The 15265-nt window shown below is 34.1% G+C and overlaps 1 protein-coding gene across 1 annotated transcript in view; it reads right to left on the bottom strand.

Moving 5' to 3' along the window:
• The window catches only part of BLTP1 (bridge-like lipid transfer protein family member 1), a 382818-nt gene that overhangs the window by 54891 nt on the left and 312662 nt on the right, over positions 1 to 15265 (bottom strand). The window contains exons 57-60 of the mRNA XM_081544847.1: positions 11649 to 11855; positions 9692 to 9930; positions 3256 to 3500; positions 1021 to 1126 (exon numbers count right to left, since the gene is read on the bottom strand). Of these exons, the coding sequence (XP_081400973.1) occupies positions 1021 to 1126; positions 3256 to 3500; positions 9692 to 9930; positions 11649 to 11855 (797 nt within the window). The remainder of the gene's footprint in view (positions 1 to 1020; positions 1127 to 3255; positions 3501 to 9691; positions 9931 to 11648; positions 11856 to 15265) is intronic.

The following is a 15265-nucleotide window of genomic DNA, read 5'->3' as shown; positions in this document are numbered from 1 at the left end:
CCTAACCTCAGACACAACCAGAACCAACCAACCCAGGAGAACTAGGAAAATCTCTTGCACACACAGCTGCTATACATAATTCAGTTTCCTAATCCATGTTCTGTCCTCCTTCAAAGCCTTATCAAATACTGGCCCATAAGCTCTGCCTGAATCTTCTCTTTCTCCTTTCTTACCAAATGAGACTTCACTTGTGAGGTTTTGAATATGACTTCCTCTGTGTGAAGCCTTTTCTGATTCCTTAGAATAAGTTAGTTTTTCCTTTGACATAGACACAGCACCCTCTTCTTGTCATTCAGAGAACTCATCACAATCATAATTGAATAGATACCTAATAAATTTGTAAAATGAATTAATTTATTCATCAACAATGGCACCTCTTGATGCCATTTTATTGGTGAAGCTTAACTATTATTTTAACATGATTATTTATATTCACTTTGGAAATATTCAGCCTCAAGAACTGTTACACAGTCAACTTGTTTTCCACCCTAATTCCTCTTAACACTCTATCTTGTGAATTAAAAATCAAATAAACATTTTTAAATAAGACATCTATTTCCTGTTAAAATGTAAAATAGGGATTAAGAAGGTTACTTGTAATCTACTCTTGAGAAACAGCAAAAATATAAGGGTTTGCTATAGACAATTTACCATGTAGCCAGCATATAGTCACCATCTGATATAGATTAAAATCAAAATCTTAACAGTGATCTAAATTCTGTCCACAATGATTAAGATTAGTTAATTAATAGACACACACTAAGCTGTTTTTTTTTGGAAGGGAAGCATAAGAGAGCTTTGTGTAGTTTATAGTAAATAAATTGTAAATGTATATATTACACATAAAAAAAGTAATAAGCAGGAGCATCTGTAGGTGAGAAAGCCATAAAAAGAATACACAGTTTTTAGAGAGTTAACAATTTTATCTAAATGATAGAATCAATACTTATACCACTGGTACATGGACCATCCTATAGCCAGTGGGAAGGTTCTATATTGTAAGGTACCAGATCATCTTACCAGAAACTTTTTGTATTACTTCATTAACTTCCTTCATGAATACTTTCTGTACAAATACCAGGTGATTTAGAAGATCAGTTGTAAGATTATGTTCAAAGGAACCAACCTGCCAAACAAAATCAGAATATTAGGATTAACACATTGACTATATTAGTCTTAAATACACCTCACATAAGTCATCCCAAACTCTGAGGAAGAACAATTACCTACATGATACTTGAAATTAATATACTGAAGAAGGGTCAAAATACTCAGATTCCTTAATACTCTACTGGCCTGACATTGTCAGAAACCATTTCCCCTTATTTTTAAAAAATAACAGTAGCCAATAAAGTAAGAGAAATCTTTTGAAAATGAATGCAAATTATACTTTAACTATGTAACCTGCTAAGTTCAATACTGATTGTGTTGAGTAATATTTATTTTTAATGACCACTGTTTTAGTGTTAGAACAATGGACCAGTATAAGTGAAAGTAAATGTTTTTACTCATTCAAATATTTATCGACCATCTACTCTGTGTATTGCATTAGATGCTAAGGATACAACTGTGAATAAAAACAACAAAATTATGGTTCTCATGAAACTTATATTAGCTTACATGAAGCTGAATTAGCAAATCAGATATACTAAACTCAGCTTTACTATAATGCATGGCCCATGATTAGTTTAAAGAATTTCTGACAACAATTAACTAATAGATTAAATAGAAAGCAGGCCTTAATTGGATTCAAGTTTATTTACAATGAATCGAAGCATCTTTATGAGTAAGGCAAATGCTTCAACATTTGTCACTTTGATAGTGCTCATATGTTGATCAAAAGTTAAGTGCAAAATACATGTAAAGCAGTCTTTTCTTAAATGAGAAGTCACATAAAGTCTAAGTTGCACTGGGTACTTTCACTGGGATAGAGTAGTATCAAATGGGTAAAGATGATTTTCACATGTGTCTATTTCAGGCCCCAGTAAAATGGGCAACTCTCAGAGAGATGCAACTTTAGACTCTTTCAAACGTTTATAATTAACTGCATTCTTAGTAAATTTAGGATGGTGTACTGCCCCAATTATAAACTTTATATCTTTATAATAGCTAATATTAGTAAGGAATTATGCAATATACTGTATTGAGTTTGCTTTATTTTCTGTCAAATGAAATATTAATAATAGTGTTGCTAAACTAGACTTTGGGATACTTATTTTTCAAAAGTAGAAAGCACAAATGAAATAGGCTTTATAATCTACTTTTTAGTAAGTAAATTAGACTTCTAGCATGTTGTACATGAGAGGTTCTAGGACAAGCAAAGTCTAAAGAAGGCAAACCAGTCTTAACTATATCCTACAAGCTATAATATTTCTAGAAAGAAGCCAAAAAGCATTCTTATAGATGCTTCAGATTCTAGAGAATAAAATTTATAAAACGAATAGTTGTCAAAATGATTTCTGAAAAGGTTGCAGTTTTTTCCGACAAAGTAAGCTGAGGGACAAGCATGCCTTTGATTCCAGCATCTCTCAACTGATAGCTGGGGGACTTAGGGAAAGTCATTTAATCTCTTTAAAGTCAATGTTCTACTTAACAAATTAGGACAGTAACAAATGACCTGCTTACCATGAATAAAATGAAAAACATACCCAAATGCTTTTTAAACTTGTGATAATTGTATAGATATAAAGGGAAAAAATAACGATGGAATCAGATATGCTTGTTTTCAACTTGCCCTAGTACAGAAATTAGTCTGTGAATGTGCTTCTAATTATTTTTTTTCTCTGTGTGACCTTTATATTGTTAATAAGTATGTATACCTAGATGAATCATTTAACCACCCTAAAGGTGCAGTTTCTCTAGTTATAAAAGAGAATAAAATATCTATCTCAAAGGACTGTTTAAGAACTGTACAAGTCAGGGCACATGCAGCACCTGGCAAATGTTAAACACTATTAGCTTTTTAATAATCAAAAGAATAATGAAAATATTGCAGAAATGCATGTGAAAACCAATATAATAAATATGAATCCAAAGATGACTAAAACAAGAAAAAAAAATGTTTAAATAAAACTATAAGGAGAGAGACACCTGTACACACACACACACTCCCACCAGACACAGTACAAAAATTCTGTAGGAATAAATGATTTGACAATTTCTCTCAAAAATTTGGCATCACTACATATTTTGGTACACCTAAAGCTCAAAGGCTCCTAAATTACAAACAATAAGAAAATTTAAAAGGGAACTTACTTCTGCCACACAACGTAGATAATTTCCCTGTAAATAGTACCCTTGTTTAGAAGGCAGTTCATCTATACTCCACACTTGATCTGAGTAACTATCATGCTCTTCCATTATATATTTCCCTGACATAGTAACTGGAGGAAGGTTAAGACTGGCAGAAGGAGGAATGGTTGACATATCTGTAGCAGAAACTTTTGAAGTAAAACGCAATCTGTGATTTGGCAGCTCAAATGTAAACCTGGTCTGTGCACCTATAAGAAAAAAAGAGAAATTATTTTTGTTGTTCAGGTGCTCACTCACTCATTTCATTACTATGTCCAATAAATGGTGCATATGAAAAAAAGTATGCATTTCCCAAAACCTATGTTTAAAGATATGAGAAGGATACTTTAAATTTGCTTACAAAATTTTCCTGTCTTTAAATATATGTAGCCCCAATACTCTGGCCACCTGAAAAAAGCTGACTCATTGGAAAAGACCCTAATGCTGGGAAAGATTGAAGGCAAAAGGAGAAGGGGGCAGCAGAGGATGAGATGGTTAGATAACATCACCAACTCAATGGACATGAATCTGAGCAAACCCTGGCAAATAGTGAAGAACAGGGGAGCCTGGCATGCTGCAGTCCATGGGGTCACAAAGAGTCAGACATGACTTAGTAACTGAATAACAACAAATGGTTACTATAAACAGTCAACAAATATTATTAAGCCAGCAAGTATCACTTTATTAAGCCTAATAGATGTGCAGCATTGGTGCTAGAGAAACACTTAAAAATGTTTTTTATTTCACAGAAGGTAGAAAAGAAACTGCCCTTATTACAAGAGTTAAAACAAGAGATATTCACTAAGTGCAAAAACAAAACAAAAAAACAGAAAACACTAATCCACACAATGTTTTCTTCACAGAGAACTGTTAGCAGTTGATAACTTGCCTCCTGATCCCAACTTGGTATGGAAGCAAACAGTGAAACTGTCAAATCAATTAAATTATACTCACTGAAAACATTCATCAAGTATAAAATTATATAATCGCATGTAGCTTTGACTTTAACAATAATTAATAATGGGACCATATTCCAAATAAGGATACGGTATGAGTTATAGTTTACTGTTTGTTCTAATCACTTAAACCAATAATTTGGCATGTAGTTGTTCAATTATAAATATACAACCTGTACCATATTCAGGCCAAATTTCCCCAATTAGTTATGAGGGAATTAAAGAGTAGCAGAAACTTTATTAAAATCAAGATCTGGGGCCAGGAATAAATACATACACATACACACACACACACACTATATATATATATATATATATATATATATATATATATATATATATATATATATATATAAATACATACATTTATTCACAAATCCTTATTGCCAAATTCAGACTTAAATTGAGGAAAGTAGGGGAAAACCAGGAGACCATTCAGGTATGACCTAAATCAAATCCCTTACACACAGTTGAAGTGACAAATGGATTCAAGGGATTAGATCTGATAAACAGAGTGCCTGAAGAACTATGGACCGAGGTTTGTGACACTGTACAGAAGGCAGTGATCAAGACCATCCCCAAGAAAAAGAAATGCAAAAAGGTAAAATGATGTCTAAGGAGGTCTTACAAATAGCTGAGAAAGGAAAAGACGCAAAAGGCAAAGGAGAAAAGGGAAGATATACCCATTTGAATGTAGAGTTCCAAAGAATAGCAAGGAGAGATAAGAAAGCCTTCCTCAGTGATCAATGCAAAGAAATAGAGGAAAACAACAGAATGAGAAAGACTAGAAATCTCTTCAAGAAAATTAGAGATATCATGGGAATATTTCATGCAAAGATGTACACAATAAAGGACAGAAATGGTACGGACATAACAGAAACAGAAGATATTAAGAAGAGGTGGCAAGAATACACAAAAGAACTATACAAAAAAGATCTTCATGACCCAGATAACCACGATGGTATGATCACTCACCTAGACCCAGACATCTTGGAATGCAAAGTAAAGTGGGTCTTAAGAACAAAACTAGTGGAGGTAATGGAATTCCAGTTGAGCTATTTCAAATCCTAAAAGATGATGCTGTGAAAGTGCTGCACTTAATATGCCAGCAAATTTGGAAACTCAGCAGTGGCCACAGGACTGGAAAAGGTCAGTTTTCATTTTGATCCCAAAGAACGGCAATGCCAAAGAATGTCCAAACTACTGCACAATTGCGCTCATCTCACACACTAGCAAAGTAATGCTCAAAATTCTCCAAACCTGGCTTCAAGAGTACGTGAACCGTGAACTTCCAGATGTTCAAGCTGGTTTTAGAAAAGGCAGAGGAACCAGAGATCAAATTGCCAACATCTGCTGGACCATCAAAAAAGCAAGAGAGTTCCAGAAAAACATCTACTTCTGCTTTATTGACCATGCCAAAGCCTTTGACTGTGTGGATCACAACAAACTGTGGAAAATTCTTCAAGAGATGAGAATACCAGACCACCTGACCTGCCTCCTGAGAAATCTGTATGCACATCAAGAAGCAACAGTTAGAACCAGATATGGAACAATGGACTGGTTCCAAATAGGAAAAGGAGTACATCAAGGCTGTATACTGTCACCCTGGTTATTTACCTTATATGCAGAGTGCATCATGAGAAATGCTGGACTGGATGAATCAAAAGCTGGAATCAAGATTGCCGGGAGAAATATCAATAACCTCAGATATGCAGAAGACACCACACTTATGGCAGAAAGTGAAGAACTAAAGAGCCTCTTGATGAAAGTGAAAGAGGAGAGTGAAAAAGTTGGCTTAAAACTCAACATTCAGAAAACTAAGTCATGGCATCTGGTCCCATCACTTCACGGGAAATAGATGGGGTAACAATGGAAACAGTGAGAGACTTTATTTCCTTGGGCTCCAAAATCACTGCAGATGGTGATTGCAGCCACGAAATTAAAAGATGCTTGTTCCTTGGAAGAAAAGCTAAGACCAACCTAGACAGCATATTAAAAAGCAGAGACATTACATTGCCAACAAAGGTCTGTCTAGTCAAAGCTATGGTTTTTCCAGTAGTCATGTATGGATGTGAGAGTTGGAATACAAAGAAAGCTGAACGCCAAAGAATTGATGCTCTTGAACTGTGGCTGAAGACTCCTGAGAGTCCTTGGACTGCAAGGAGATCCAACCAGTGCATCCTAAAGGAAATCAGTCCTGAATATTCATTGGAAGGACTGATGCTGAAGCTGAAACTCCAATACTTTGGCCACCTGATGCGAAGAACTCACTCATAGGAAAAGACCCTGATGCTGGGAAAGATTCAAGGCAGGAGGATAAGGCGTAGACAAAAGATTAGACGGTTGGATGGCATCATCAACTCTATGGACATGAGTCTGCGTAAGCTCTGTGAGTTGGTGATGGACATGGAGACCTGGCATGCTGCAGTCCTGGTGTCGCAAATAGTCGGACATGACTAAGCGACTGAACTGAACTGATTCACATATGTGTATATATGTTTTTTAACTATTAATGTAATTTATAATGTTAATAGAATAAGAGAAAAATATTTTAATTTTAACAGATTGGAAAAAAGTATCCAATAATAAGGATTCACAAATTATTCATAGAAACTCAGCACACTAGGAATAAAAGTAAATTTTCTTAACCTGATAAAAACAACCCAAGAGAAACATAGCAAACATTATATTCACTGGTGAAATGTTAATTCCCTTAAAAAATGGCAGTAAGACAAGGATGCACACAATATCCCTTATACTGAACATTGTAGTAGAGGCAAAATGAGATAAGAAAAATAAAATGGCATCAAGACTGGAAAGGAAGACACAAAAGTAGTGTTTGCAAATGTATAAACATTTACTTAGGAAATTTAAAGAATCTTATTAGTAAAAATAAAATAGTTTAACATGACTTCTAAGTTTAAAAGTAACAAAATGATCAAGCAGATTTGTACATACCACCAATAGTTTAAAATGTCCTTTTATAAAATATACCACTTGTAATAACGACAATAACATAAGGTATGTTATTTACTTTAGATAAAGTAACATTATTTACTTTAGATAACCTGGGTATCTAAAGTAAATAAACATATCTTACAACAGATACATAAAACCCTTAGGCTGAAAAATTATAAACTTTGTAGAAAAACACTGAAGAAGATCTAAAGAAACAGAAAGATAGAATTATGAAGCAATAAGAAGGTTAAATACTGTATCATTTGTCATTAATATCTTAAATTCTACCCTAAGTAAGTCTATAGATTTAATTACATTTCTATAAAAATCCAAACAGGCTTTTTCAAGGAATTAGGCAAACTGACTCTAAAATGTATATAAAGAAGCAAATAAGCAAAAACAACCATGATAACTTTTAAAAAAGGAAAAGTGAGATATCAGTATGATACTGGTACAAACAGGCCACCGAGGCATAATAGAGATCCCTAAACCAGACACCCATATACATAAACACTTAATAGATGACAAAGTTGAATTACCACTGAAATAAAGGACAGAACAGTCAATAAATGATGCTGAGATAACTGGTAATAATTTACTCCATACCAAATTAAAGGATAAAATACTCAATTCGTTACAGATTAGGAACTTAAATATGAAAAGCAAAACTTGGTTTAATGGAAAATACAAGAGAACGTTTTCATGATCCTGGTAACAGAAGTATTTCAAGACATAAAAATACACAATAAAACAAGAAAATATTGGTAAATTCAATTACATTAAAATTAAAGAATATCTGTTGATCAAAACACTGAATTTGAAATAAGCTTCTAAGTGACAATATATGCTGAACGTGTAACATCGAAGGTTTAGTATACAAAATGTACAAAGAATTCCTGTAGCCAAGAAAAGTACAAATGATGCAATGGTAAAATGGGCAAAAAACAAACAAGTACCTTCAACAGGTGTTCATATAAGAAAATATAAGGATTTCTTTCTTTTTTTTTTTTAATATAAGGATTTCTTATGTGTGCTGTGCTAAGTCACTTCAGTCGTGTCTGACTCTTGGGAGACCCTATCGACTGTAGCCCGCCAGGCTCCTCTGTCCATGGGATTCTCCAGGCAAGAATAATAGAGTGGGTTGCCATGCATGCCCTCCTCTAGGGGGTCTCCTGACCCAGGATTGAATCCATGTCCCTTATGTCTGTCTCCTGCAATAGCAGGAAGTTTCTTTACCACCAGCTCCACCTGGGAAGCTCCTAAGGATTTCTTAACCACATTTAAAACTTCATCTCCATTAATAGTTATAGAAACATAAATTAAAACCATGAGATACCATTTTACATTTACCAGACAAGCAATAATTTTAAAGTCAGATAATACTGAGTGTTGGCAAGGATGTGGACAGTGGGAACTCTCATCCAATACTGGTGGACATAAGCATTACAGAAAATAGTTTTGCATTTCCTCATAAAACTGAAGATGCATTTACCCTACAACCTAGCTGTATCATTCTTAAGTAAATACCCTTGAGAAACTCTTGTACATGTGCATCAGAAGATGTGTTTGAGAATAAATGTAATAGCAAAAATGTAAAATGAGCCAAAGGTCCATCAATACCAGAACAGATATGTAAACTGTGATATAATCACTTAATGGACTATTATATTTCACTGAAAAATAAATGAACCAAAGAACATGAATGGATCTCAAATAAAATGTATAACAAAAAAATTTCCAGTTAAAAAATTCATCAGTGGGAATTCATATGAATAAAGTTTAAAACAGGCAATAACAACTTAGAATCACTTATGAGTCTATCAAGAAAAGCAAAAGAAATGGGTAACACAAAATTCACGATAGTAGTTATTTTGCCAAGCAATCATGGGGAATATTATCTGGCAGTAATAATATTTCCTGAAGGAGCCTTCAAAGTTCTGGTAATGTTTTAATTCTTAGAATATGCAATGGGTTGGTGAGTTTATAGTTGTTTAAACTGTATGTATATAATCAGCACACTTACAAAGGCATAGGATACATTTCAGAAAAAAATACAACAGCAAAGTGCTTTTGGAGAGGATACATAAGGATCACAAATCCTTACAAAGTAGCTATTTTGAAGAAGTCAAATAACCTCTTATTAAAGCTAAATGTACTCAATGTGAAAATAAACCAAGTTATTCAGGCTATAGGAACCCAACAGATGTAAAAATGTACTCAACTTAAGTTGGAAATGGTCTCTAAATAGTGGATAACTCTAAAGACTTCAAATGAAAATAGGGTCCATGATGGTCACTCAATGAAGTGTGTTGCTATTTTCACTTGACTGAATGAAAAACACTGTTGATGAAATTTAAAAGCGTTTTGATTAAAATTATTTAAATTTCCATATAAACCTATAAAATCAAATTTGCCTTTCACCAAAATATTACTGATACTCAAATCCACTCATAAATTTTAAGAATGAATTCAAACTTCAATGTTACCTGTCATTCCGTGGCTTCTCATTCGTCCCATCTTGTATTCTGCTTTCAGAGATGGTAAAAGTGCTGCTCCAATGGCTATACCATCTAACATGGCACTGAACTTAAGGACGATAGGCTTCTTCTCTAAACCTTCTGGTAGTTGAGGAAATTCATTTGTTTCAATAGGAGTTTGATTAACACTTGTTGGTGTTTTTTCAGAAGGTAGGGGGGTTGCAATATCTTCTTTTACAGGCTGTGGGCTATAAAGCAAATAAAGCAAATAGAAAGTTTAAAAGGTGAAAAAGGGACATAAACAGAATAGCTACTAAGATTTAAATTGTATAAAAATAAAAATTGTATAAAATTGGAATTCTCAATGAAAAATAGCAAAAATGAACTGTGAACACGTTTTCTTTCCAATACCAGATCATATTAAGTCTTTCTCAAACAGCCACTGAAAAATGATGATCTGGAAAAGTAAACAAGAAGTAATAACAATATAAACTGGATGTTAAGGCTGCCCCAAGGTCATTCATATCATTAATGTGAAACCAGAAGTTTGCCTGATTCCAGATTCTATGACTTAACCATCATGCAATTCTGTTGATATAATATTATTACTATTATTTGCCACTATTATTACTACCAGTATGAATAATAACTAACATCAACAAAAACAAATAATAGTTATTTGAGTGCTTTCTATGTGCCAGGTACTATTCTTAGTGCCTTGTGCATTTCATATCATTTATTCATCTAACGAAATCCTGTGAGTAGGTACTATTATCTTCATTTTACCAATGAGGAAGCATAGCTATGAAGTTGTAAAATCAGTTTTGAACTCAATCAGCCTGACTGTAGGCTTCCCTGGTGGCTCAGTGGTAAAGAACTCGCTTGCCAGTGCAGGAGATGTGAGTTCAATCCCTGGGTTGGAAAGATTCCCTGGAGATGGAAATGGCAACCCACTCCACTATTCTTGCTTGGAAAATGCCATGGACAGAAGGACCCTGGCAGGCTATAGTTGTGTCTGCAAAGAATTGGACACGACTTAGAGACTGAGCACACACGCAGTTTGACTCTAGAGTCTTGCTTTTACCAACTACTACACTCTGTTTGCCAATACATTCTAATAAGAAAAAAATTCCTTAGAGAATTTTATAACTAAGGCTCATATATACATTCTGGATTTCATATTCCAGTGACAGGAAAACATGTGAGTTATTACTATTTAATCAACTAGACATGAATTAATACTACATCAGAATTTAAAGATCTAGATAGAACTGGAAAAAAAACACTGCTTTAAGCCTCCATCAAAAAACACACTAACGTCTTTCTGCCTTATAGAATAGGAAAAAAGGCAATGTGACAAGCCAAACTTTTACCTTTTACTTAAAGTTTTATTAGTTATTCCTTAGTTACAGCTTTGGAGACCAGGAAAAGAGCTCAGCAGTACAAACCCAGGGTAAAGGTTACTCTGCAGCAGTCCCATTCACTGCCTTTTAAAATATGGAAATGGCACTATCAAATTATTCCTTGAACCACGTATAAGAATTTCATACGAAGGACAGCACAAAACCATGCATGAGACATAAATGGCCACTGCAACTTTACAAATCTATGTAGTCACAAATTTCAATGAAATTAAAGGAAATAAAGATTGTTACAGTCCTAGAATTTTTCAGTTTGCCTTTTAGTAGTACCCCTTTATAATGTCCACTAATCCTTAGACTCTCCTAAGCTTTACTGATGCAAGATGAAAGAATGACAATTGCATCTGTAACACACTACTTCAATAATGCACACTACTTCAATATGATTCTTCCACAATCATGTTTAGCTACTTTTCACTTGCCCCACTATCCATAATAGTCACTACTCTAGATGTAACCTCTGTTTTCCTCCAAACTACTGTTAACACAGCAAACAATGACATGAAATACTATACAGAATCACAAAACTTGAATAAATAACTTACGCTGTAGAAGGCTGTCTGATGAGATCTGAAATCTGCTTAGATAGTTGGTGAGAACTTCGAACCATCATGCTGTGCAAGGTGGCAGGGTGCTGGGGAATATTGATGCTGATAGCTCCTACTTTGAACACAGCAGCATTGTTAGTCTTCAATCCCCTCTGGGCACTGTAGAGGGCTTGGGACTTGGCAATACTACATTTCACTACAGTTCTGTTAAAGGAGAAGGAGGATCATTAAAATATGGTCAAATAAAGTGAAATTTTGAAAATGTATTTTGAGAGCAAGACAAATGCTTTTAAATCATTTATTGAAGTAAATAAGATTTTTCATGCATTTAAATCATACTGAAGAAATAATATCTTCTAAAAATACTGACATACATTTTATTCTGTTTCTATTTCTTTAATAAAGAGTTTATAGATATATGTATGTGCTTACATGGAAGAGAATGAACACTGACAGATTACACATATACAACACAAAATTCCATTTTTATTTTTCCCCATTCAGAACTCCATTTTTCTTCAATTTATTTCAGGCATCTCTACAACCACTAAGAAAATATATACAGTGAACTTCAAAAGGAAGAACAACACCATTATACCTCTTAAAATCTAATCAGTCAAAAAAATTAATCCTATAATCACCTACTAAGTTAAAAGAAATTAATGAGAAAGATGAAATTCAACTTGCATCTTCCATTTTTTTATTTTCAGTGAGTGGCAAAGAAATGATAGAAGTCCAATTCATAAAGAGTAACTACTACTTAGTTAAAAATTGGTTAAGTTTTACTGGTACAGATATAAAATAGAAATACTGTCTTTCTTAGTTTCTTGTTTTTTCCTTCTAATACCTAGAACAATGCTTTGAACATGGCAGAAAGTCACTGAATTTTGTGAAATAAATGAGCAGAAAGAAGTACAGCAGAAGAATGACTCAACACAACAACTGTGAGATTCCACAGACAGCATGTTGTAAAAATCATGTATGTAAAAGTCATGATGAACAGTCTTGACACATACAACAGAAAGACTCATGTCAATGAACTACACCACTAAAGGCCCTGTCATAAAATGAAAGCTTAACATAAATGTTATCTTTCAAGTGGGCAAAGGATGCTTAACAACAGATTAAGCAAAATACACAAAGTGCAAATTTCATATTAACTACAGATCAGTTCACGTATATTTGTCTCTACTTAGGCTACAAAGGATTCATTGACAATTTATTTATAGTCTCAAGGATCTAAGGAATCAATGGATTAAATTTAACTTATATTCAAATAAATCTTGAGAAGCATTAAGAGTGGTTTTATCAGAAGTTTTGATTATTTACAGATAGTGAAATCCAGGTAATATACTAACTTCAAAAATGATAACCCTATATGCGAGACAGAATAAGAGACACAGATGCATAGAACAATTTTATGGACTCTGAGGGAGAAGGTGAGGGTGGGACGTTCTGGGAGAATAGCATTGAAACATGTATATTATCATATGTGAAACAGAACACCATTCCATGTTTGATCCATGAGACAAAGGCTCAGGGCCGGGGCAATGGGATGACCCAGAGGGATGGGATGGGGAGGGAGGTGGGTGGGGGGTCCAGGAAGGGGAACACATGTAAACTCATGGCTGATTCATGTCAATGTATGGCAAAAACTATTACAATATTGTAAAGTAATTAGCCCCCAACTAAAATAAATAAATTTATTAAAAAAAAATAAAAAATAAAAATAAAAATTAAAAAAAAAAAGAAAGAAAAATGATTACTACAGAACTATATCTGCCTTCTTCTTCAAAGGAAACTACTTTCAAAGACTATCACGGATTAGAGAAAGGAAAAAAGTAATCTATGGAACTGTTTTAACCAGAATGATGGCAGATTCTAGAATGCTGATTAGTTACTGAATTTTGAATCTTAACTATTCTAATAAAAAGATTTCACTTTAAAATAAATTTCAACATAAGCCAAAAAACTTAGATGATGCTAAAATGCAAAGGACTTTATACTTGTGAATAGCATTCACTTATTGAATAAAACTAAGCATAAATTTACAAAGAAGTCTTGTTATCATGACAGTCAAGAAATTCTACACCTATCTTACTATTTTACTTTTATAATCTATATAAGTCTCCTTAAATGTTACTTTTGATTATATTAGCCTATACACAACCCTTGATTTTCAATTACACGCCAAATGTCAGAATAGAAAGCACTGGCTACTCTGCTACGGCAGATTTGTGGTATTACCAGTGGAAACTGTGACATTAAGGACTTCAAGGACTCTGTGTTGCCCAACTCCAGAGGGCATCATTCACACTGGAGGCTACATAAATAATGCTCATGACTATGGCATGAGTAATGTTTCTTGGAGCTAGACAACAGGATAGTTCTACACTGATCAAACTGAGCCAGACACTGCAGAGAATCTGATTAACTCTTGTCACACCGTACATGTTAAAGATGTAAGGAGACTCAGAATGTGGAATTAAACAATTTACAAGCTGCCAAATGAATTAACTATTCATCATTCTATTTTACCTCTTAGAAGAGCTGTGCCTTAATCTATATCATAAAACACGTAGTAGACTTTTACACAGTTAAGAAGTGGTCAAAGTCTTTTTAAACAGATGACTATAAGAACCTGTAGCATGCCAGGCATGCCTCATATATGTAAAAAGTTCACAGCAAATGACCAAGAAGTTTGGTTTGAGAATTCATTGACTGTGCTGGTCTGTTTGACAAAGTTTTGCTAGATGAACTCTGAACCTAAGTTATAATGACCACAGTGTCTAATGAGGCAAGGAGTTTTCCTCATCTTTTTCTTCTTGTGTCCAGACAATAGGGCCTTATAGGTAGGCCAGCCACGCTTATCCATGCAGGTTAAGAATTTAAGGCTTTAATTTAGGGCCTCATTATCTCTATCTCCAACCCCACCCTACTTTCTTGACTATGCAGGCCCAAACTTTACAGGCAGGAAAAGGAAGGCACCCTGACCCATGCTGCCTGCCTCAATTCAGTTTTGCCTGAAAATCTCTACAGTGGGGACAGAGAGTGTTATGATCACGTATTGTCTAGTTATGTATTAAAAATCACTGGAACTTTCTTCCCTATTTGGCAATTGTACTTTATATGTTAACTCTCCTAGCAGGAAGGCCTGAAAAAGGAGGGAGTAGGCTGATAAAGTGATATTATGACAGGAACTACCTCTCATTTGCTTACTGTTCCATCTCTGAAACCTAACATAGTGTGCAGACAATAATTTGTAACCTAGAAACCTAATTAGTTGAGTGGATGAAGATGTGATCTTCAGTCATTAAAAAGCATCCTTCCTAAAGCCATGCCTATTTTTTTGTTATACATCCAGAGAACTCAGTGATAAAAAAATAAATCTTCTCTAGCTATTACAAATACTGAAGTGGAAATCACTATTTTTTTCTATACCTTTTAACATGATATTAACATGGAAGAGTGGTTTCCAAAAAACAATCAATTTTCTAATTTAGTATTAGTGCATTTATTCTTTATTAGTACTTTAGTTGGTTGATGAAGTGATATAGATCACAGATAATCCCAAAAAGGGTTGTTGATTGATGATATTTTGTCTATGGACTATT

This window comes from Giraffa tippelskirchi, chromosome 11 (assembly GCF_054371585.1).
Source record: "Giraffa tippelskirchi isolate mGirTip1 chromosome 11, T2T-mGirTip1v1.2.pri, whole genome shotgun sequence".
Lineage (NCBI taxonomy): Eukaryota > Metazoa > Chordata > Mammalia > Artiodactyla > Giraffidae > Giraffa > Giraffa tippelskirchi.
This window is presented reverse-complemented; position numbering and strand designations above follow the sequence as displayed.